Raw genomic sequence first — 25789 nt, 5'->3', positions numbered from 1 at the left:
TTCCTCTCCCCCTCGTCCCCCTCTCCATCCCCCCACCTTACCTCCTTCCCTTCCCCACAGCACCTGTATATATGTATATATGCTTGTACATATTTATTACTCTATTTATTTTACTTGTACATATCTATTCTATTTTATTTTGTAGTATGTTTGGTTTTGTCTCCCCCTTTTAGACTGTGAGCCCACTGTTGGGTAGGGACCGTCTCTATATGTTGCCAATTTGTATTTCCCAAGCGCTTAGTACAGTGCTCTGCACACAGTAAGCGCTCAATAAATACGATTGATGATGATGATGATGATGATGATGTGATGGTCAGTAGGGAATAGAGATTTTAAGCACTACTCCAGGCTAGCTGCTCAGTCAATGAATCGGGCTTTAATGAGCACCTACTGTGTGCAGGGTATCACATTAAGTAATACGGTAAAGGAAAGACGTGGTCCATGCCCTAAAGAGGCTACAGGGCAGCGTGGTGTAATGGATAGAGCACGGGCCTGGGAATTAGAAGGTCAAGAGTTCTAATCCTGGCTGTGCCATTTGTCTGCGCCATTTGTCTGCTGGGTGACACTGGGCAAGTCACTTCACTTCTCTGTGCCTCAGTTACCTCATCTGTGAAATGGGGATTGAGACTGTGAGCCCCATGTAGGATAGGGACTGTGTCCAACCTGATTTGCTTGTATCTACCCCAGGGCTTAGTACAGTGCCTGGCACATAGTAAGCGCTTAACAAATGCCACAATTATTCTTATTATTACAGTCTGGAGGAAGCATCTCCTCCTCTTGGAAGAGATGTGGCTTCAGTAAGGCTTTGAAGGTGGGGAGAGGAAATGTCTGTCAGATAGAGAAGCAGCGTGACTCGGTGGAAAGAGCACAGGCTTTGGAGTCAGAGGTCATGGGTTCAAATGCCGACTCCGCCAATTGTCAGCCGTGTGACTTTGGGCAAGTCACTTAACTTCTCCGTGCCTCAGTTCCCTCATCTGTAAAATGGGGATGAAGACTGTGAGCCTCATGTGGGACAACCTCATCACCTTGTAACCTCCCCAGCACTTAGAACATGCTTTGCACATAGTAAGCGCTTAATAAATGCCATTATTATTATTATTATTATTATTATTATATGAGGAGGGAGGGCATTCCAGGCCAGAGGCAGGATGTAGGCGAGGGGTCAGTGGCGAGATAGACGAGATCGAGGTACAGTGAGTAGGTTGGCATTAGAGGAGCGAATTGTTAGGGTTCAGTTTCAGTAGAGCAGTGAGAAACGCTAAGGGATTTACCATAGGTCACCCAGTAGCGGAGCCGGAATTAGAACCCAGGTCCTCTGACTCACTGGGCCGTGCCCTTTCCCTTAGATGACACTGCTTCGGCCTTCTCAAAGGGAGACTCTATCAAATCAGGATCTCCCATTGAAATGCTTAATAGTTAATAGTATTTCTAGGATTTTCACTCTAGTTCTAGTAACACTTACAATGGCTTCATCATTGTTGGAGCCTCCAGGAGGCCTTCCCAGACTGAGCCCCCTCAGTCAATCAATCAGTCGTATTTATTGAGTGCTTACTGTGTGCAGAGCACTATACTAAGCGCTTGGGAAGTACAAGTTGGCAACATATAGAGACAGTCCCTACCCAACAGTGGGCTCACAGTCTAGAAGTCACCACATGATCAAAGATTTTTACGATCCCAAATTGAGTAGTTTGGGGGATTATGTCCATATCTGAAAAGCTTTTATATTAACATCTGTCTCCCCCTCTAGACCATAAGCTCGTTGCGGGCTGGGATTGTGTCTGTTTGTAGTTATTTTGCACTCTCCCAAGCGCTCGGTACGGTGCTCTGTGCATAGTAAGCGCTCAATAAATGTGATTGAACGAATGAATGAAAGGATTTGATGAGCTGGGACTAAGGAGATCTGGAAGTGATTACTTTAGTATCTGGAAAGTTTGGGTCTTTTTGGTGGTGGTGGTGGTGGTGGTTTTTAACTCAGAACTGGAGAGACAGAAAGCGCAAGGTGGCATTAATCTTTGGTTTTGGGTTTCAGGTTTTGTCTGCGGCAGCAGCAGCTGGCGTTTCCGTAGCCTTCGGGGCGCCGATTGGAGGGGTGCTTTTCAGCTTGGAAGAGGTAACCCTGGGTTTGCTTTACAGCTGACCTTCCCTAAACTCTTTGGGAGCCGGGAGGCCCCCCCCAGTCCGACTTTTGAAGAGTGACTTGGATGACTCTATCTGCTGGGATCCTAAAGCGTCCGCTCCAATTGAGTGCAAGCTTACCCGGCCATTAAAGGAAGTCTGGGAGTTAGCCGCAAAGGTGGAAACCCTTATGATAATAATAATGATGGCATTTATTAAGCGCTTACTATGTGCAAAGCACTGTTCTGAGCGCTGGGGAGGTTACAAGGTGATCAGGTTGTCCCGTGGCGGGCTCACAGTCTTCATCCCCATTTTACAGATGAGGTCACTGAGTCCCGTCCCCCCCCTTTTAGACTGTGAGCCCACTGTTGGGTAGGGACCGTCTCTATATGTTGCCAACTTGTACTTCCCAAGCGCTTAGTACAGTGCTCTGCACACAGTAAGCGCTCAATAAATACGATTGATTGATTGATTAAGTGACTAGCCCAAAGTCACACAGCTGACAAGTGGCGGAACAGGGATTTGAACCCATGACCCGGCTAGGGTACCTGAAGTTCCTCACGAGAAAGGGAGTTGGACCCCGGGTCGCTTTCGGGTTGCTTTGAGAAGCAGCGTGGCTCAGTGGGAAGAGCCCGGGCTTTGGAGTCAGAGGTCATGGGTTCAGATCCCAGCTCTGCCAGTTGTCAGCTGTGTGACTTTGGGCTGGTCACTTAACTTCTCTGGGCCTCGGTTCCCTCATCTGTAAAATGGGGAGGAAGACCGTGAGCCCGCCGTGGGACAACCTGATCACCTTGTAACCTCCCCAGCGCTTAGAACAGGGCTTTGCAAATAGTAAGTGCTTACTAAATGCCATTATTATTATTATTTTCTCTCCCTCCGGCCCGTGTCTGTCCACCCCCCGCCCCGCCTCTCTCTCCCGCAGGTCAGCTATTATTTCCCCCTGAAGACGCTGTGGCGATCGTTCTTTGCCGCTCTGGTGGCGGCATTCACCCTGCGCTCCATCAACCCCTTCGGCAACAGCCGCCTGGTCCTGTTCTACGTGGAATTCCACACCCCGTGGCACCTCCTGGAGCTGATCCCCTTCATCCTCCTGGGGATCTTCGGCGGGCTGTGGGGGGCCTTCTTCATCCGGGGGAACATCGCCTGGTGCCGGAAACGGAAGACCACCCGGCTGGGCAGGTACCCGGTGCTGGAGGTGCTCGTGGTGACGGCCATCACCGCCGTCCTCGCCTTCCCCAATGACTACACGCGCATGAGTACCAGCGAGCTCATCTCCGAGCTGTTCAATGACTGCGGGCTCCTGGACTCCTCCAAGCTCTGCGACTACGTGAGCAACTTCAACACCACCAAGGGGGACGCCCTGCCGGACAGAGCCGCGGGGGCGGGGGTCTACCGAGCCATGTGGCAGCTCGCCTTGGCCCTCATCCTCAAAGTCTTCATCACCATCTTCACGTTCGGGATGAAGGTGAGGCCGCCCGCTGGGATTTCGGGGTCCGCGAGCGAGCGGTAACGATCACGTTCATTCATTCGATCGTATTTACTGAGCGCCTACTGTGCGCAGAGCACCGTTCTAAGCGCTTGGGAAGTCCGAGTCGGCAACATATAGAAACGGCCCCTACCCAACAACGGTCTAGAAGGGGGAGACGGACAACAAAACGTGGACAGGTGTCGACGACGGCGTTGGTTAAGCGCTCACTATGTGCCGGGCGCCCTTCTAAGCGCTGGGACGGATGCGAGCGGATAAGGTGGGGCACGGTCCCTGTCCCACGTGGGGCCCTCAGTCTCGATCCCCATTTTGCAGTTGAGGTAACCGAGGCACAGAGAAGTGAAGTGACTTGCTCAGGGTCACCCAGCAGGCAAGTGGGGGAGCCGGGGTTAGAACCCGTGACCTTCCGAGTCCGGGCCCGTGATCCGTCCACTACGCCATTCTAGTGGTGATCGATCGGCGGTGGTTACGGAGCCGTTTATATTTCCCTTTTTCTAGCCACAGAAGCGACCCAGGTCGACGGTCGGGTAGATTGCTTAGTACAGTACCTGGCACGTAGTAAGCACTTAACGGATACCATGATTATCTGTTATCTGTGTGCTGACCACCTGGGAGAGTTCAGTACAACAGAGATCATAATAATAATAGTACTTGTTCATTCATTCATTCATTCAATTGTATTTATTGAGCACTTATTGTGTGCTGAGCACTGTACTGTGCGCTTGGGAAGTACAAGTCGGCAACATGTTAAGCACTCACTATGTGCCCAGCACTCGTCTAAGCCCTGGGGAAGACAAAGTTAATCGGGTTGGACACGGTCCCTGTCCCACCTGGGACTCACACTCTTAATCCCCATTTTGCAGATGTGGTAACTGAGGCCCCGAGAAGTTACGTGACCTGCCCAAGGTCACACGGCAGACAGGTGGCGGAGCCAGGATTAGAACCCAGGTCCTTCGGACTCCCAGGGCTGTGCTGTATTCGCTAAGCCACGCTGCTTCTGTAGCGAGAGAGTGGGTAGACATGTTCCCTGCCCACAAAGAGCTTACAGTCTGTGAGCGACATTGTTCATCTGCAGCCGAAGCAGTGTCCGAAGTTGAGGTAGCCAAAAGTTCCTGGGGGATACCCCCTCCTCTCCCCCCATCTTCCCCATGCGGTTCCCGGGGGTTGTGATGGTGTCTATTGACTGCCCCCTGAGTGAAGGGCGCCTTACTGAGCGCTCCTGAAAAATGTGACCCGTCATCCCGAAATTTCCCCTGTTCAGCCCGGAGCCGGAAGGGAACCGGATTAATGAATTTCTAGGGGGAACATCCCCTCTGTGACGTCAAACGGCCTTGTAATTCCTCAGAAAGATTACGGAAGATAACGCCGGCCTGTAACACAGATGGTTTGGGAGGGCATTCCGTAAAGCCGTGCCCTTAAAGACAAAATGGTCTTCTGGGAAGTTCCTGAGTAAAACAGCGCTTGAAGTGCAGTAATTGGAACTGGAAGGTGGTGGTAGATTTTTCCAAACGGTCCACATGCGGCTAGAATCAAGGGAAACGTAAGCGATGCGGGAAGCAGCTAGACCCTTCTATTCATCCATTCATTTTCGTATTTATTGAGCGCTTACTGTGTGCAGAGCACTGGACTAAGCGCTTGGGAAGCACAAAGTCGGCCGCGTATAGAGACGATCCCTACCCAACCACGGGCTCACAGTCTAGAAGCGGGAGACAGACAACAAAACGAAACGTATCTCGTAACGATGCTTGACGAGGAGAAAGCCCTCCAATTTACGTGGAGCCTGCTAAACTACGTGTGGCTCAGTGGAGAGAGCCCGGGCTTTGGAGTCAGAGGTCACGGGTTCAAATCCCCGTCCCCCCACTTGTCAGCTGTGTGACTTTGGGCAAGTCACTTCACTTCTCTGGGCCTCAGTTCCTTCATCTGTCAAATGGGGAGGAAGACCGTGAGCCCCCCATGGGACAACCTGATCATCCTGTAACCCCCCCAGTGCTTAGAACAGTGTTTTGCGCGTAGTAAGACTGTGAGCCCGTTGTTGGGTAGGGACCGTCTGTATATGCTGCGGACTTGGACTTCCCAAGCGCTCTGCACACAGTAAGCGCTCAATAAATCATCATCATCATCAATCGTATTTATTGAGCGCTTACTATGTGCAGAGCACTGTGCTAAGCGCTTAAATAAATATGACTGAATGAATGAATGACTCTAGTAGAGAGCCCGGGCGCAGCAGTCAGTAGACCTGGGTTCCGATCCCACCCCGGCCACTGGTCCGGAGTGGGACCTCGACCAGGTCCACTTGCCCTTTCTGTGCCTCAGTTTCCTCAACTGCAAAATGAGAAGATAGCAGCCCCCGCCTCCCCCCCATAGATCGTGTACCCTGTCCACCGCACCCCGGCGCAGAGTACCTGGCCTCGAGTTAGCAGTCAGTAGCCCCCTGGCTAGCTACAATCCGGGGGCCTTCTTCAGCCCGAGCTCCAGGGTGAGCTGACCCATTTCCCACTTTTCCCACACGGTCTGGCCGGGCCTGACGTAACCTCTGAGGATTTTGTTGGTATGTTTGGTTTTGTTCTCTGTCTCCCCCTTTTAGACGGTGAGCCCACTGTTGGGTAGGCACTGTCTCTATATGTTGCCAATTTGTACTTCCCAAGCGCTTAGTACAGTGCTCTGCACACAGTAAGCGCTCAATAAATACGATTGATGATGATGATGATGAAAGGCCGGTGAGGCGGGCACCGAGGCCTGTTCGTCCACTGACTTGCGCTGGAGAAGCGGCGTGGCTCAGTGGAAAGAGCCCGGGCTTGGGAGTCCAAGGTCGTGGGTTCTAATCCTGGTTCAGCCGCTTACCGGCTGTGTGACTTCGGGCGATCACTTAACTTCTCCACGCCTCAGTTACCTCATCTGTAAAATGGGGATTAAGATTGTGAGCCCCATGTGGAACAACCTGATCACCATTGTATCCCCCTGGCGTTTAGAACAGTGCTTTGCTCGTAGTAAGTGCTGAACAAATACCATCATCATCATCATCATCATCATCATTATTATTATTATTATTATTATTATTGTTGTTGTCTGGGTGCTCTTGAAGAACTGCACGTGCCCTAAGTTAAGGACTGTGGGTTCCAGGATTTCCCTCAGTCAGTCGGTCGTATTGGGTAGGGACTGTCTCTATGTGTTGCCAACTTGTACTTCCCAAGCGCTTAGTACAGTGCTCTGCACACAGTAAGCGCTCAATAAATACGGTTGATGATGATGATTTATTGAGCCCTTTCTGTGTGCAGAGCACTGTACTAAGTGATTGATAGAGTACAATGGAACTGAGTTGGTAGACGTGTTCCCTGCCTATATGGAGCAGCAGCATAATAATAATAATAATAGCATTTGTTAAGCACTTACTATGTGCCAAGCACTGTTCTAAGCACTGGGGGGGATACAAGGTGATCAGGTTGTCCCACGGGGGGCTCACAGTCTTAATCCCATTTGGCAGATGAGGTAACTGAGGCACAGAGAAGTTAAGTGTCTTGCCCAAGGTCACACAGCAGACACGTGGCAGAGATGGGATTTGAACCCATGACCTCTGACTCCAGATCCCGGGCTCTTTCCACTGAGCCATGCTGCCACCTAAAAGCATTTAAAGCAGTATGGTCTAGTGGATAGATCCCAGGCTTGGGAGTCCGAAGGACCTGTGTTCTAGTCCCGGCTCCGCCGCCTGTCTGCCGCATGACCTTGGGTGGGTCACTTCACTTCTCTGGGCCTCAGGTTCCTCATCTGTAGAATGGGGATTACGACTGCAAGTCCCATATGGGACAGGGAGTGTGTCCAAACTGATGACCCCGTATGTCCCCCAGCGCTTCGAACAGTGCCTGGCACATAGCGAGTGCTTAACAGAATAATAGTAATAGTAATGATGTCATTTGTTAAGCGCTTACTATGTTCAGAGCACTGTTCTAAGCGCTGGGGGGGAATACAAGGTGATCAAGTTGCCCCACGTGGGGCTCACAATCAATCCCCATTTTACAGATGAGGTAACTGAGGCTCAGAGAAGTTAAGTGACCTGCCCAAGATCACACAGCCGTCATGTGGTGGAGTCGGGTTTCGAACCCATGACCTCCGACTCCAAAGCCTGTGCTCTTTTCACTGGAGCCACGCTGCTTCTGGCTCAATGGAAAGAGCCCGGGCTTTGGAGTCGGAGGTCAGGGGTTCAAATCCCGGCCCCGCCCCTTGTCAGCTGGGTGGCTTTGGGGCAAGTCACTTCACTTCTCTGGGCCTCAGTGACCTCCTCTGTAAAATGGGGATTAAGACTGCGAGCCCGCCACGGGACAACCCGATCACCTTGCAACCTCCCCAGCGCTTAGAACAGTGCTTTGCACGTAGTAAGCGCTTAATAAGCGCCACTGTTATTTATTCAGCAAATGCCATGAGAAGAAGGAGCTTACAATCCAGGAGGGGAGACGACATTAAAATCAATTACCGACACGTACCCTGGGGCGGAAGGGGGCTCAGCCAGGTGGGCCAAGGCCCTTTCGGTCTTCCGTGGCCGACGATCCGTTTCACTGCCGCGGAGACGATGGAGTCAGCGTCCGTCTCTTTGCGCGCCGGGCGGAGGTTTAGCGGCCGCCGACTGTCCCCGGGCCTTCTCCCCGCAGGTCCCCTCCGGCCTCTTCATCCCCAGCATGGCCGTGGGAGCCATCGCGGGCCGCCTGCTAGGCGTGGGAATGGAGCAGCTGGCCTTCTATCACCACGACTGGCCCATCTTCAGCAGCTGGTGCAGCCCGGGGGCCGACTGCATCACCCCCGGCCTCTACGCCATGGTCGGGGCGGCGGCCTGCTTGGGTGAGAACGCGCCGCTCGGGTGTTTCTCCGCCGGGCCGCGAGGAGCCCGGGATCTGGAGTCAGCGGTCATGGGTTCAAGTCCCACCTCTGCCACGGGTCTGCTGTGTGACCTTGGGCAAGTCGCTTCACTTCTCTGTGCCTCGGTTACCTCATCTGCCAAATGGGATTAAGACTGTGAGCCCCCATGTGGGACAACCTGATCATCATCATCAATCGTATTTAGTGAGCGCTTACTATGTGCAGAGCACTGGACTAAGCGCTTGGGAAGGACAAATGGGCAACATATAGAGACAGTCCCTACCCAACAGCGGGCTCACAGTCTAAAAGGGGGAGACAGAGAACAAAACCAAACATACCAACAAAATAAAATAAATAGGTTAGATATGTACAAGTAAAATAAATAAATAGAGTAATAAATCTGTACAAACATATATACATATATGCAGGTGCTGTGGAGAAGGGAAGGAGGTAAGACGGGGGGGATGGAGAGGGGGACGAGGGGGAGAGGAAGGAAGGGGCTCAGTCTGGGAAGGCCTCCAACAGATGGGGAAGGGCCGGCTACTACTCGCTTGGGCCAGTAGCCTGCCCTCTTGACGCCTTCACTTCTTGGCCTTGCCCTGGGCGGCCACGGCCTCCACGGCTTTGCGCACAGTCTCTTCGTCCCCCAGTAACTGCGTGGGCTTGATGGGCTTCAGGTTCTTGTCCAGCTCGTAGACGATGGGGATGCCCGTGGGCAGGTTCAGCTCCATGATGGCTTCCTCTGACAGGCCTTCCAGATGCTTGACAATCCCCCGCAGACTGTTGCCGTGGGCAGCGACCAGCACTCGCTTGCCCTCCTGATCGCCTTGTATCCCCCCAGCGCTTAGAACAGTGCTTGGCACATAGTAAGCGCTTAACAAATGCCATCGTTATTATTATTATGTTGCCAATTTGTACTTCCCAAGCGCTTAGTACAGTGCTCTGCACATAGTAAGCGCTCAATAAATACGATTGATGATGATGATTATTATTATTATTATGCTGCTGCTCCATACAGGCAGGGGACATATCTACCAACTCAGTAGAAGGCAAGAGATATCTGGATGGAATAGCGGTTTCATTCATTCGTTCATTCGCTCGTATTTATTGAGCGCTTAGTGTGTGCAGAGCACCGGACTAAGCGCTTGGGAAGGACAAGTCGGCAACTTCTAGAGACAGTCCCTACCCAACAGCGGGCTCACAGACTAGAAGGGGGAGACAGAAAACCAGACAGAACATATTAGTAAAATGGAATGGTAAATATGTGCAAGTAAAATAAATTCATTCCTTCATTCAGTTGTATTTATTGAGCGCTTACTGTGTGCAGAGCAGTGGGCTAAGCGCTTGGGAAGGACAAATTGGCAACATATAGAGACGGTCCCTACCCAACAGTGGGCTCACAGACTAGAAGGGGGAGACAGACAACCAGACAGAACATATGAATAAAACAGAATAGTAAATATGTGCAAGTAAAATAAATTCATTCCTTCATTCAGTTGTATTTATGGAGCGCTTACTGTGTGCAGAGCACTGGGCTAAGCGCTTGGGAAGTACAAGTCGGCAACATCTAGAGACGGTCCCTACCCAACAGCGGGCTCACAGGCTAGAAGGGGGAGACAGACAACAAAACAGAACGTATTAATAAAATAAATAGAATATTACATATGTACAAGTAAAATAAATTCATTCCTTCATTTAATCGTATTTACTGAGCACTTACTAGCTCTCTTCCTCCCTTCAAGGCCCTACTGAGAGCTCACCTCCTCCAGGAGGCCTTCCCAAACTGAGCCCCTTCCTTCCTCTCCTGCTCGTCCCCCTCTCCATCCCCCTCATCTTACCTCCTTCCCTTCCCCACAGCACCTGTATATATGTATATATGTTTGTACATATTTATTACTCTATTTATTTATTTATTTATTTATTTTGCTTGTACATATCTATTCTATTTATTTTATTTTGTTAGTATGTTTGGTTTTGTTCTCTGTCTCCCCCTTTTAGACTGTGAGCCCACTGTTGGGTAGGGACTGTCTCTATATGTTGCCAACTTGGACTTCCCAAGCGCTTAGTACAGTGCTCTGCACACAGTAAGTGGTCAATAAATACGATTGATTGATTGATTCGTTCATTCCCTTGTATTTATTGAGGGCTTACTGTGTGCAGAGCACTGTACTAAGAGCTTGGGATAGTACAATGCAACAGTGGTCAGACACAATTCATGCCCACAGTAAGCTTACAGTCTAGAGGGAGAATAACTCCACTGTCACTAGGGTGAGGAGCCTTGAGGAGCCACGATGTTCATTCATTCATTCAATCGTATTTATTGAGTGCTTACTGTGTGCAGAGCACTGTACTAAGCGCTTGGGAAGTCCAAGTTGGCAACATATAGAGACGGTCCCTACCCAACAGCGGGCTCACACTCTAGAAGGGGGAGACGGACGACAAAACAAAACATATTAACAAAATAAAATAAACAGAATAAATATGTACAAGTAAAATAGAGTAATAAATTCATTCATTCAATCGTATTTATTGAGCGCTTACTGTGTGCAGAGCACTGGACTGAGCACTTGGGAAGTCCAAGTTGGCAACATATAGATGTTAAAGGGCAGGGTATCTGGACAGAATGGTGGTTTCGTTTCATTCAGTCGTATTTATTGAGCACTTAACGGTGTGTAGAGCACTGTACTAAGCACTTGGGAGAGTAAAATACAACAGTGATCAGACAGATTCCCTGTCCACAGTAAGCTTATAGTCTAGAGGGAGAATAACTCCACCGTCACCGGGGTGAGGAGCCAAGATGTTAAAGAAGGGGCAGGGTATCTGGACAGAATGGTGATTTCATTCATTCATTCATTCAATCAATCGTATTTACTGAGTCTCTACTGTGTGCAGAGCACTGTACTAAGTGCCTGAGAGAGTGCCATATGACAATAAACAGACACATTCTCTGTCCACAAGTTTACAGTCTAGAGGAGTACGGCCCAAAACAGTTGGTAGCCATGTTCCCTGCCCATCGCGAGCTTACGGCCCATAGCGGCTTGCCATTTTAAAGGGTTCTGATGATGATGATGGCATTTAAGCGCTTACTATGAGCAAAGCACTGTTCTAAGCGCTGGGGAGGTTACAAGGTGATCAGGTTGCCCCTCATGGGGCTCACGGTCTTCATCCCCATTTTACAGATGAGGGAACTGAAGCGTAGAGAAGTGAAGCGACTTGCCCAAAGTCACACAGCTGACAAGGGGCAGAGCCGGGATTTGAACCCATGACCTCTGACTCCAAAGCCCGGGCTCTTTCCACTGAGCCACGCTGCTTCTCCAGGGAAACTTTCTGAGAGAGCACGTCCGGTCAGTTCTTTCATAACATGGGGTTTCACTCCCGAGTTTGGGAGAGAACGCGGTGGGCGACTTTGGGCATTTTTCTGGCCGTCTCGTCCGTCGGGAGGGGACACGACGCGTGTGCACTCAAAGAATGGCCGGGCACAATCGCGCGACGGGATATGGATGCGTTAGGGAAGCAGCGCCAGCCTGGAAGCCCAGTGACCCAGGTTCGAGTCTTGCCTCCGTCACCAGCCTGCTCTGTGGCCTCGGGCCAGTCGCTTTGCCCCTCTGGACCTCAGTTTCCTCTTCTACAAAATGGGGATGATAATTCCGGACTGGGGAGATAAGTAATATGGGGGCGCTTTGGGGGATAAAAGCCCGAGACTAAATCAAGGTATTACGCACGTGGGATCGCCCAAGGCGTATCGCAGCGCGCGTCTTCTTTCCCGCGGGGTTTATCGAGGTTGAGTCGCGAACTGGAGGTAACTAACCGCGGCGTCGTTTTGTAGGCGGAGTGACGCGGATGACGGTATCCCTGGTGGTCATCATGTTCGAACTGACCGGCGGATTGGAGTACATCGTCCCGCTGATGGCCGCGGCCATGACCAGCAAGTGGGTGGCCGACGCGATCGGCAGGGAGGGCATCTACGACGCCCACATCCGCCTCAACGGCTACCCGTTCCTGGAGGCCAAGGAGGAGTTCACCCACAAGACGCTGGCCATGGACGTGATGAGGCCGCGGCGAAACGACCCCGCGCTGACCGTCCTCACCCAGGACAGCCTGACGGTGGAGGACGTCGAGGCGATCATCAGCGACACCTCTTACAGCGGCTACCCCGTGGTGGTGTCTCGGGAGTCCCAGAGGCTCGTGGGCTTCGTCCTCCGCAGGGACCTCATCATTTCCGTCGGTAAGGAGAGGCTCGTTTGGACGCCTGTCTCCCCCTCTTCTAGACCGGGAGCCCGTTGCGGGCAAGGATTGTCTTTCTTTGTTCCTAAATTGTACTTCAGCCCCCCGTGGGGCAACCTGATCACCTTGTAACCTCCCCGGCGCTTAGAACGGTGCTTTGCACGTAGTAAGCGCTCCCAGACTGAGCCCCTTCCTTCCTCTCCCCCTCGTCCCCCTCTCCATCCCCCCCTTCTTATCTCCTTCCCTTCCCCACAGCACCTGTATATATGTCTATATGTTTGTACATATTTATTACTCTATTTATTTTACTTGTACATATCTATTCTATTTATTTTATTTTGTTAGTATGTTTGGTTTTGTTCTCTGTCTCCCCCTTTTAGACTGTGAGCCCACTGTTGGGTAGGGACTGTCTTGGTATGTTGCCAGTTTGTATTTCCCAAGTGCTTAGTACAGTGCTCTGCACATAGTAAGCGCTCAATAAATACGATTGATGATGATGATGATGATGATGTTGAATAAATGCCATCATTATTATTACTTGAGCCCCCTGTGGGGCAACCTGATCACCTTGTAACCTCCCCAGCGCTTAGAACGGTGCTTTGCACATAGTAAGCGCTTAATAAATGCCATCATTATTATTACTTGAGCCCCCTGTGGGGCAACCTGATCACCTTGTAACCTCTCCAGCGCTTAGAACGGTGCTTTGCACATAGTAAGCACTTAATAAATGCCGTCATTATTTTTTTATTATTATTATTATTATTATTAATGGCATTTATTAAGCTCTTACTATGTGCAAGGCACTGTTCTAAGCGCTGGGGAGGTTACAAGGTGATCAGGTGGTCCCAAGGGGGCTCACAGTCTTCATCCCCATTTTCTAGATGAGGTAACTGAGGCCCGGAGAAGCGAAGTGACGTGCCCAAAGTCACACAGCTGACAAGTGGCGGAGCCGGGATTTGAACCCATGACCTCTGACTCCAAAGTCCGTGCTCTTTCCATTGAGCCACGCTGCTTCCCCAATAATAATAATAATAATGGCATTTATTAAGCGCTTACTATGTGCAAAGCACTGTTCTATTATTATTTCCAAGCGTTTAGTACAGTGCTCTGCACACAGCCAGCGCTCAGTAAATACGTTCGAAAGGACGAGTGAATGAGAGACGGACACGGCGGTGGCGGAAATGGATTTGGGGCTTGGAGACTCAGTAAGTCAATGAGTGGTACTGATACGCATATAATAATAATGACAATAGTCATTCCATCGTATTTATTGAGTGCTTACTGTGTGCAGAGCACTGTACTAAGCGCTTGGGAAAGTACAATACAACAGTAAGCAGTGGCGATCGTATTCGTTAAGTGCTTACTACGTGCCAAGCACTGTTTTAAGCACTGGGGTAGATATAAGGTAATCAGGTTAACCCACAAGGGGCTCACAGTCTTAATCCCCATGTTACAGTTGAGATAACTGAGGCTCAGAGAAGTGAAGTGACTTGCCCAGGGTCACGCAGCAGACAAGTGGCGGAGCCGGGATTAGAACCCACGACCTCCGACTCCCAAGCCCGGGCTGTTGCCACCAGGCCATGCATTGATTTATAGTACTGTCCAGCTCCTCATCTAGGTGGACGGGGAACGTGTCTACCATTGTTGCTCTAAGAATAATAATAATAATGATGGCATTTATTAAGCGCTTACTATGTGCAAAGCACTGTTCTAAGTGCTGGGGAGGTCACAAGGTGATCAGGTGGTCCCACGGGGGGCTCCCAGTCTTCATCCCCATTTTACAGATGAGGAAACTGAGGCCCAGAGAAGTGACTTGCCCAAAGTCACACAGCTGACAAATGGTGGAGCCGGGATTTGAACCCATGACCTGAGACTCCAAAGCCCGGGCTCTTTCCACTGAGCCACGCTGCTTCTGTGCTCTATTATATTGTACGCTTATACCAAGCACTTAGTACAGTGCTGTGCACACAGCCTAGTGGAGAGGGCACAGGCCCGGGAGTCGGGAGGACCTGAGTTCTAATCCCAGCTCCACCACTTATCTGCTGGGTGACCTTGGCCAAGTCACTTCCCTTCTCTGGGCCTCAACTCCCTCATCTGTAAAGTGGGGGTTCAGTCTGTGAGCCTTAGTTGGGACAGGGACTGTGTCCAATCTGATTTGCTTGTATCTACCCCAGCGCTTAGTACAGTGCCCGGCATATAGTTGAGGCTTTACAAGTGCCTCAATTATTAGTAGTAGTAATGGTAATTACTACTAATACTATAATAATAATTACTACTAATTAGTAGTAGCGCCCAATGAATACCATTGGTTAATTGGGCGTTTAGTCTGTGCAGAGCGCTGTATTAGACACTTGGGAGAGTACAGTAGAGTTGATCCGCCTGATCCCAGCCCTCAAGGCAGGCTTGCATGCCTCTGCACTCTAGTTAAAGGCTCCTTCCCCCGACTTAGGGTCCAAAAGTCTTGGGTGATTTGGGCAACTTGGTGTTGCATGAAATTTAGTCAATCAATCAATCCTATTTATTGAGCGCTTACTGTGTGCAGAGCACTGTACTAAGCGCCTGGAAAGTACAAGTTGACAACATATAGAGACAGTCCCTACCCAACAGTCAGCCAGCTACTGCTTGATAAGAAGGCGTCCTAATTCCTTCACCTGAGAAACCTGCATTTTCACTGAAGCCCTTGTTGCCTCTTCATCATCATCATCAATCGTATTTATTGAGCACTTACTGTGTGCAGAGCACTGTACTAAGCACTTGGGAAGTACCAGTTGGCAACATAGAGAGACGGTCCCTACCCAACAGTCAACCAGCTACTGCTTGATAAGAAGGCGCCCTAATTCCTTCACCTGAGAAACCTGCATTTTCACCGAAGCCCTTGTTGCCTCTTCATCCTCATCATCAATCGTATTTATTGAGCGCTTACTGTGCGCAGAGCACTGTACTAAGCGCCTGGGAAGTACAAGTTGGCAACATAGAGAGACGGCCCCTACCCAACAGTCAACCAGCTACTGCTTGATAAGAAGGCGCCCTAATTCCTTCACCTGAGAAACCTGCATTTTCACTGAAGCCCTTGTTGCCTCTTCATCCTCATCATCAATCGTATTTATTGAGCGCTTACTGTGCGCAGAGCACTGTACTAAGCGCTTGGGACGTACAAGTTGGCAACATGTAGAGATGGTCCCTACCCAACAGTCAACCAGCTACTGCTTGATAAGAAGGCGTCCTAATTCCTTCACCTGAGAAACCTGCATTTTCACTGAAGCCCTTGTTGCCTCTTCCGGGGGGACGCGGAAGGTCGGGGTCCCGGCGGTCCCGGGAACGTGTTCTGTCTAACCCCGGCTCCTCCACTTGTCTGCTGTGTGACCTTGAGCGAGTCACTTCACTCCTCTGGGCCTCAGGTCCCTCATAGGTTGCCGACTTGTACTTCCCAAGCGCTTAGTCCAGCGCTCTGCACACAGGAAGCGCTCAATAAATACGATTGAATGAATAAATCTGGAAAATGGGGGTTAAGACTGAGCCCCAAGGGGGACAGCAAGCAGCGTGGCTCAGTGGAAAGGGCACGGGCTTGGGAGTCAGAGGTCATGGGTTCAAATCCCGGCTCCCCCAATTGTCAGCTGTGTGACTTTGGGCAAGTCACTTCCCTTCTCTGGGCCTCAGTTCCCTCATCTGTCAAATGGGGATTAAAACCCTGAGCCCCCCGTGGGACAACCTGATCACCTTGTATCCTCCCTAGCGCTTAGAACAGTGCTTTGCACATAGCGCTTAACAAATGCCATTATTATTATTATTATTATTATTATTACCACCTCGTATCTGCTGAGAAGCAGCATGGAGTAGCGGGTAGAGCACAGGCCGGGGAATAAGAAGGTCATGGGTTCTATTCCCGGCTTGGCCACTTGTCTGCTGTGTGACCTTGGGCGAGTCACTTCACTTCTCTGGGCCTCAGTTACTTCATCTGTGAAATGGGGATTGAGACTGTGAGCCCCACATGGGACAGGGACTGGGTCCAACCCTATTTGCTTGTATCCAACCCAGCGCTTAGTAAGCGCTTAATAAATGCCATTAATATTATTACAGTGCCTGGCACATAGTTAAGCACCCAACAAATGCCATCGTTATTATTATTATTCTTGTTCTAGTTGCTTTCCTGGCTTCATTTTGAACGTTGCCACCTTTCAGAAAAATGCAGTGGGAATCATCCTCTTTTAGGAATTTTACATGGCATTTCCCCACAAGGAGCTTCAAGGTGACATTCGCAGGAGGATGAGTGGAAATTATGGCCAACAGAGATGGGGAAGCTTTGAGTTTTAGTTAGTCACTTCAGGGCAGGGGCTACCAACACTATTGTTTTATACAAGTGATTGATTTAGGCCCTAAACGTGAAAAGTATTTAAGTGGAAACTAAGTAGGGAAACTTGCTGGGCTCTGGGTATTTTTATCCCGGTTAATGTGCATTTCTCTCCTTATCACTACCCTCTCTGGATTTCTCCAGGGCAGTGGCATGAAGGAATTAGGCAACAAAAAGCTAAGTAGTCCTTTCAGCTCAAATCGAGAGGGGGGTCAGAATGAGCTGTGAGTTCGAGAATATTGCCAACCTTGGGCAGCCTCCACAGCCTTTGGAAATGAATGAATCAGTCATTTAATGGTTTTGAGCCTTTACTGGGTGCCGCAGAGTACAGCAAAAGCTCATTGTGGGCAGGACTGTGTCTGTTTGGTGTTATATTGTACTCCCCCAAGAGCTTAGTACAGTGCTTTCACAGTAAGCACTCAGTAAATGCGATTGAATGAATGCTTGGGAGAGTACAATAATAATAATAATAATGATAATTACGGTATTTGTTAAGCGCTTACTATGTGCCAAGCACTGTTCTAAGCACTGGGGTAGATACAAGGTAAACAGCTTGTCCTGTGTTGGGCTCACAGTCATAATCAGCTGTGTGACTTTGGACCAGTCACTTAACTTCTCTGTGCCCTCAGTTACCTCATCTGTGAAATGGGGATTAAAACCGTGAGCCCCACGTGGGGCTACCTGATTACGCTGTATCCACCCCAGCACTTAGAACAGTGCTTTGCACATAGTAAGGGCTTAACAAATGCCATCATCATCATTAATCCCCATTTTACAAATGAGGTAACTGAGGCACAGAGAAGCCAAGTGACCTGCCCAAAGTCACGCAGCTGACAAGTGGCGGAGCCGGGATTTGAACCCATGACCTCTGACTCCAAAGCCCGGGCTCTTTCCACTAAACCACGCTGCTTCTCATAGACGAGGTAGACAAGATCCCTACCCTCCAGGAGCTGAAGGGCTGATGGAGCTTTCCTCATCCTCAGCTGACTGACTTACCTAGGGGTGACCGAATGTGCTTTATCAGTCAAGAAGTCAGGGCTATTTATTGAGCACTTACTGCGGGCCGAGCACCGTACTGAGCGCCTGCCTGGGAGAGGCCAATCCAAAAGTCGGCCGGCGTGTTTTCGTCTGAGGAGCTTTCGTCTAGAGGGGGGCTTTATTAAACCAAATAAACGTTCCTGGGAGAGCCGAGTGGGAACCGAAGACGGGAATAGACCGTGCTTTCGTTACGTAAAAGTGATTTCTCCCCCATCCCTGTTCTCTAATAGAAAACGCCCGGAAGAAGCAGGATGGGATTGTGAGCATGTCCGTTATTTATTTCACCGACCATTCTCCTCCACTGCCACCCAACTCTCCTCCCACCCTGAAGCTTCGCAACATCCTGGACCTCAGTCCCTTCACAGTCACCGACCAAACGCCCATGGAGATCGTCGTGGATATATTCCGAAAGTTGGGTTTGCGTCAGTGTCTGGTCACCCACAATGGGTAAGCATCTTTCTGAGAGGCCAGATAGTAGTGGCAGTATTTATGGAGCGCCCATTTGATGTGGCGCACGGTGCTAAGCACTTGGGAGGTACAGGGTAAAGAAGGGGCATCTCCCTGTCCTCAAGGAGAGAAAGAATCTAGTAGGAGAGGTGTGAACCGCTGGGGATGCAGATATGCCAATAGCAATGATTCATTCATTCATTCAATCCTATTTATCATTAAGGGCTTACTATGTGCTAAGCACTGGGGTAAATACAGGATAATCATATCATTTCCCTTCAAAGCCTTATTGAAGGCACAGCTTCTCCAAGAGGCCTTCCCTGACTAAGCCCTCCTTTCCTCTTTTCCCACTCCCTTCTACGACTTGCTCCCTTTATTCACCCCCTGTCCCAACCCCAGAGTCCCTGTGTACATATCTGTAATTTATTCATTTCTATTAATGTCTGTGTCCCCCTCTAGACTGAAAGCTCATTATGGGCCGGGAATGTGTCTGTTGATAACTTTGTATCTATCCCACTGCTTAGAACAGTGCTTGGCACATAGTAAACGCTTAACAAATGCCGTAGAGACTGTCCCTACTCGACAGCGGGCTCACAGTCTAGAAAGGGGAGACAGAGAACAAAACACATTAACAAAATAAAATAAATAGAATAAATACGCACAAATAAAATAGAGTAATAAATTCATACAACTTCCCTGACTTAGCCCTCCTTTCCTCTTTTCCCACTCCCTTCTGCGACGTCCTGACTCGCTCCCTTTATTCACCCCCCTGCCCCAACCCTAGAGTCCCTGTGTACATATCTGTAATTGATTTATTTCTATTAATGTCTGTGTCCCCCTCTAGACTGAAAGCTCATTATGGGCCGGGAATGTGTCTGTTGATAACTTTGTATCTATCCCACTGCTTAGAACAGTGCTTGGCACATAGTAAGCGCTTAACAAATGCCATAGAGACGGTCCCTACACAAGAGCGGGCTCACAGTCTAGAAAGGGGAGACAGAGAACAAAACAAAACACATTAACAAAATAAAATAAATAGAATAAATATGCACAAATAGAGTAATAAATTCATACAACTTCCCTGACTAAGCCCTCCTTTCCTCTTTTCCCACTCCCTTCTACGACGCCCCGACTTGCTCCCTTTATTCACCCCCTGCCCCAACCCCAGAGTCCCTGTGTACATATCTGTAATTTATTCATTTCTATTAATGTCTGTGTCCCCCTCTAGACTGAAAGCTCATTATGGGCCGGGAATGTGTCTGTTGATAACTTTGTATCTATCCCACTGCTTAGAACAGTGCTTGGCACATAGTAAACGCTTAACAAATGCCATAGAGACTGTCCCTACTCGACAGCGGGCTCACAGTCTAGAAAGGGGAGACAGAGAACAAAACACATTAACAAAATAAAATAAATAGAATAAATATGCACAAATAAAATAGAGTAATAAATTCATACAACTTCCCTGACTAAGCCCTCCTTTCCTCTTTTCCCACTCCCTTCTGCGACGTCCTGACTCGCTCCCTTTATTCACCCCCCTGCCCCAACCCTAGAGTCCCTGTGTACATATCTGTAATTGATTTATTTCTATTAATGTCTGTGTCCCCCTCTAGACTGAAAGCTCATTATGGGCCGGGAATGTGTCTGTTGATAACTTTGTATCTATCCCACTGCTTAGAACAGTGCTTGGCACATAGTAAGCGCTTAACAAATGCCATAGAGACGGTCCCTACACAAGAGCGGGCTCACAGTCTAGAAAGGGGAGACAGAGAACAAAACAAAACACATTAACAAAATAAAATAAATAGAATAAATATGCACAAATAAAACAGAGTAATAAATTCTTACAACTTCCCTGATTAAGCCCTCCTTTCCTCTTTTCCCACTCCCTTCTACGATGTCCTGACTTGCTCCCTTTATTCACCCCCTGCCCCAACCCCAGAGTCCCTGTGTACATATCTGTAATTTATTTATTTCTATTAATGTCGGTGTCCCCCTCTAGACTGAAAGCTCATTATGAGCCGGGAATGTGTCTGTTGATAACCTTATATCTATCCCACTGCTTAGAACAGTGCTTGGCACATAGTAAGCACTTAACAAATGCCATCATTGTTATTATTATTGTATTGTACTCTCCCAAGCACTTTCATTCATTCATTCATTCATTCAATCGTATTTATTGAGCGCTTACTGTGGGCAGAGCACTATACTAAGCGCTTGGGAAGTACAAGTTGGCAACATAGAGAGACGGTCCCTACCCAACAGCGGGCTCACAGTCTAGAAGGGGGAGACAGAGAACAAAACAAAACATATTAACAAAATAAAATAAATAGAATAAATAGGTACAAATAAAATAGAGTAATAAATATGTACAAACATATATACATATATACAGGTGCTTTGGGGAGGGGAAGGAGGTAAGGTGGGGGAAAAGTCCGGTGCTTTGCACACAGTGCTCAATAAATATGATTGACTGTTATAAAACACAGTCCCTGCCTCTCGTGGGGTTCAGAGTCTAAGGGAGAGTTAATATTTAACCTCCATTTTACAGATGAGGAGACTGAGGCACTGAGGAGTGAGGCGACTTCTCCGAGGTCTCACAGCAGGCAAGGAGCAGAACCGGGATTAGGACTCGGGTCTCCTGACTCCGGTCCCGTGCTCTTTCCACTAGGCAACACTGCGGACTGTGAGCCCGTTGTGGGCAGGGATTGTCTCTTCTTGTTGCTGCAGCGCTTAGTACAGTGCTCTGCACACAGTAAGTGCTCAATAAATACGATCGAATGAATGAGGCATGTAGAGAAAACGGAGAAGGGCTAACCCACCAAATGAGTTATTAAGCACTTAGCACAGTGCTATGCATACAGTAAGCGCATAATCAATCAATCAATCAATCAATCAATCGTATTTATTGAGCACTTACTGTGTGCAGAGCACTGTACTACGCGCTTGGGAAGTACAAGTTGGCAACATATAGAGACGGCCCCTACCTAACAACGGGCTCACAGTCTAGAAGGGGGAGGCAGACAACAAAACAAAACATGTGGACAGGTGTCAAGTCGTCAGAACAAAATTATAATTAATTTATATTACAATTAATATAGTATAATTAATGTAATAATAATAACAATGACAGTATTTGTGAAGTGCTTACTATGTGCCAAGCACTGTTCTAAGCACTAGGGGTAGATACTCCCCTTCCCCATCCCCCCGGCCTTACCTCCTTCCCTTCCCTACAGCACCTGCATATATGTATATATGTTTGTACATATTTATTACTCTATTTATTTTACTTATACATATTCTATTTATTTTATTTGGTTTATGTGTTTTGTTCTGTTGTCTGTCTCCCCCTTCTAGACTGTGAGCCCGCTGTTGGGTCGGGACCGTCTCTATATGTTGCCGACTTGTCCTTCCCAAGCACTTAGCACAGTGCTCTGCACACAGTAAGCGTTCAATAAATGATTGAATGAATGAATAATAATAATGATGGCATTTATTAAGTGCTTACTATGTGCAAAGCACTGTTCTAAGCGCTGGGGAGGTTACAAGGTGATCAGGTTGTCCCACGGGGGGCTCACAGTCTTCATCCCCATTTTACAGATGAGGTCACTGAGGCACAGAGAATAATAATAATAATGATGGTATTTGTTAAGCGCTTACTATGTGCAAAGCACTGTTCTAAGCGCTGGGGAGGTTACAAGGTGATCAGGTTGTCCCACGGGGGGCTCACAGTCTTAATCCCCATTTTACAGATGAGGTGACTGAGGCCCAGAGAAGTGAAGTCACTTGCCCAAAGTCACACAGCTGGTAATTGGCAGAGCCGGGATTTGAACCCACGACCTCTGACTCCAAAGCCCGGGCTCTTTCCACTGAGCCACGCTGCTTCTCTAATGAATGAATAGAAGGGAATCAGGTTGTCCCACGTGGGGCTCACAGTCTTATTCATTCATTCATTCAATCGTATTTATTTATTTTTTTTTTAATGGCATTTATTAAGCGCTTACTATGTGCAAAGCACGGTTCTAATTGAGCACTTCCTGTGTGCAGAGCACTGTACTAAGCGCTTGGGAAGTCCAAGTTGGCCACATATAGAGACGGTCCCTACCCAACAACAGTCTCCCCATTTTCCAGATAACGGAGGCGCAGAGAAGTGAAGTGACTTGCCCAAAGTCACACAGCCGATAAGTGGCAGAGCCGGGATTCGAACCCAGGACCTCCGACTCCCCAGCCCGGGGCTGGGAACCCAGGCAATGGTTGAGTTTCCGTGTGCGGACTCTTCGGGGACAGTTTCCCCGAAGAGCTCCGTCTTAACACCTCTTCTTTCCTCCCAAGCCTTGCAGCTCACACATTCAGTGGAGAAGGAGCGCGTGGCCGAGCGCAAAGAGCCCGGGCCTGGGAATCAGAGGACCTGGGTTCTAATCCCGGCTCCCCCACGCGTCCACTGTGGGACCTGGGGCAAGTCACTTCACTTCTCTGCGCTTCAGTTCCCTCATCTGCAAAAGGGGATTAAGACTGTGAGCCCCCCAGGGGACAACCTGATCACCTTGTAACCTCCCCAGCGCTTAGGACAGTGCTTTGCACATAGTAAGCGCTTAATAAATCATCATCATCATCAATCGTATTTATTGAGTGCTTACTGTGTGCAGAGCACTGTACTAAGCGCTTGGGAGGTACAAATTGGCAACATATAGAGACGGTCCCTACCCAACAGTGGGCTCACAGTCTAGAAGGGGGAGACGGAGAACAAAACCAAACATACTAACAAAATAAAATAAATAGAATAGATATGTACAAGTAAAATAAATAAATCAATAAATAGAGTAATAAATATGTACAAACATATATACATATATACAGGTGCTGTGGGGAAGGGAAGGAGGTAAGATGGGGGGGATGGAGAGGGGGATGAGGGGGAGAGTAAATGCCATTACTACACTAGTACTAATCCTACTTAATGATGATGGTATTTGTTAAGCGCTTACTATGTGCGAAGCACTGTTCTAAGCGCCGGGGGGGATACAAGGTGATCAGCTTGTCCCACGTGGGGCTCACAGTCTTCATGCCCATTTTACAGATGAGGGAACTGAGGCACAGAGACGTTAATAATAATAATAATGGTGCTATTTGTTAAGCACTTACTATGTGCGAAGCACTGTTCTAAGCGCTGGGGGGATACAAGGTGATCCGGTTGTCCCACATGGGGCTCACAGGCTTCATGCCCATTTTACAGGTGAGGGAACTGAGACACAGAGAAGTTAAGTGACTCGCCCAAGGTCACACAGCTAAGTGGCGGAGTGGGATTCGAACCCATGACCTCTGACTCCCAAGCCCGGGCTCTTTCCACGGAGCCACGCTGCTTCTACTTCTTCCTAGTTAGACTGGGAGCCCCATGTGGGAGTAGGTTGTGCTTCCTGATCTGCCCCAGTGTTTAGCATAGTGCTTGGCACAGAGGAAGTGCTCAAGTAAGCAGTCAGTCAGTCGTATTTATTGAGCGCTTACCGTGCGCAGAGCACTGAACTAAGCGCTTGGGAGAATAGAGTCAAACAATAGACGCATTCCCTGCCCACAACGAGTTTACAGTCTAGAGGGGTAGACAGACGTTACTATAAATATATTATTACAGTTGGCTCAGTATGGGGAAGCAAGGAAGGGATCCTGACATGAAAGCAGCGTGGCTTAATGGAAAGAGCCCGGGCTTGGGAGCCAGAGGATGTGGGTTCTAATCCCGCCGCTGCCACTTGTCTGCCGTGTGACCTTGGGCAAGCCACTTCACTTCTCTGGGCCTCAGTTCCCTCATCTGCAAAATGGGGATTAAAAGTGTGAGCCCCACGTGGGACAACCTGATCACCTTGTATCCCCTCCAGCGCTTAGAACAGGGCTTGGCACATAGCACTTAACAAATGCCATCATCATTATTATTATTATAGTAAGCGTTTAACAAGTACCATCATCATTATTATTATTATTATGAAAGTCAAGTGTTGAAGCCACAGAAGGCGGTCTATGTGCAGCAGTTCTTTTAACTGACTAGACTGTGAGCCCACTGTTGGGTAGGGTCCGTCTCCATATGTTGCCAACTTGTACTTCCCAAGCGCTTAGTACAGTGCTCTGCACACAGTAAGTGCTCAATAAATACGATTGATTGATTGATTTAACGCCTAAAGCCCCGTACCCACGATGGTGGTTTGACCGGGACAATGGGGTGACACAGGGTCAATCAACCAATCAATCAATCAATTGTATTTATTGAGCACTTACTGTGTGCAGAGCACTGTACTAAGCGCTTGGGAAGTACAAGTTGGCAACATATAGAGACAGTCCCTGCCCAACAGTGGGCTCACAGTCTAAAAGGGTCAGCTAATCCCCTTAGCGAAGTGGAACATCCTTGTGGAGAGATGGCAAGGATGGAGCATTGGGAAGAGTCATCAGGAATGCCGCTCTAACTAAAGATGACTTTTTCTTTTAGGCGGCTACTTGGAATCATTACCAAAAAGGACGTTTTAAAGCACATCGCACAGATGGCAAACCAAGATCCCGGCTCCATCCTCTTCAACTGAAACCCGGCTTCGGGCCAAGGACGAAATCGCAAAGGACCTTTGAGGACAGGGACGTTGCTTTTTTTTTAAAATCCAAGAAGCCGGATCGGTGACTTTAGCGTTTCCCGCTTGGGGGACGGAGAAGATAATCGTGTTTTGTTTGTGTTTTTCCTACGAGATAACCCATTGCACTACATAATCTGTGGAAATTAATCTTCTCTTTAGAAGAAAAGACTATTTTGCTCTTGTGAAGTTGCATTGGAAAGAGTCCATGAAGGAGTAAAGGAAATGGCAACAGAGTAAATCTGTTCCCCTTTTTTTAAAAAAAAACAAAACTTTATTTTTGTAACTCCGTGAAAGCTGATTACCCCGCTGCGGGGAATCATTTCACAATAACGTGATCCATAACCTATAGAGGACTGCCTAATCAATCAATTAATGGTATTTATTGAGCCCCTACTCTGTGCAGCATGCAGGAAGAGTTAAGTAAGTTAGAAGATGCACCTCCTGCCCTCGGGAGCTTGAAGTGTAGCAGGGGATCCTAAATAAGATTCAGTTTCCTCACTGCAGCTCTGGAAGGTGAGGACAAAACTCAGGTGCTTTTCTTACAGCTTCAGAAAGAAAAGCCAGCAGGAAGGCATTAGGTGGGGGGTTTCCAGGCTTTCTGGTTGGAGATCAAAGATTATCAATTTACTCCTGCGCGGGTGTGATGGATGTGCAGGATTCACGGGCACTTCTGCAATCCCGCCG

General features: G+C 48.7%; 1 protein-coding gene across 4 annotated transcripts in view; it reads left to right on the top strand.

Annotated features, from left to right (window-relative positions):
• The window catches only part of CLCN5 (chloride voltage-gated channel 5), a 139987-nt gene extending 114618 nt beyond the window's left edge, over window positions 1-25369 (top strand). For all 4 annotated transcript variants that reach the window (XM_038748022.1, XM_038748024.1, XM_038748026.1 and 1 more), the window contains 6 exons: window positions 2030-2110; window positions 3038-3580; window positions 8242-8428; window positions 12273-12671; window positions 18287-18503; window positions 24970-25369. In XM_038748022.1, coding sequence (XP_038603950.1) covers window positions 2030-2110; window positions 3038-3580; window positions 8242-8428; window positions 12273-12671; window positions 18287-18503; window positions 24970-25060 — 1518 coding nt within the window. In that variant the 3' untranslated portion in view covers window positions 25061-25369. The remainder of the gene's footprint in view (window positions 1-2029; window positions 2111-3037; window positions 3581-8241; window positions 8429-12272; window positions 12672-18286; window positions 18504-24969) is intronic.
• Window positions 25370-25789: the final 420 nt, after the last annotated feature.

The sequence above is a fragment of the Tachyglossus aculeatus genome, chromosome 6 (assembly GCF_015852505.1).
Source record: "Tachyglossus aculeatus isolate mTacAcu1 chromosome 6, mTacAcu1.pri, whole genome shotgun sequence".
NCBI classification, from domain to species: domain Eukaryota; kingdom Metazoa; phylum Chordata; class Mammalia; order Monotremata; family Tachyglossidae; genus Tachyglossus; species Tachyglossus aculeatus.
The sequence above is the reverse complement of the archived record's forward strand: the minus strand, read 5'-3'. Positions and strand labels throughout refer to the sequence as shown.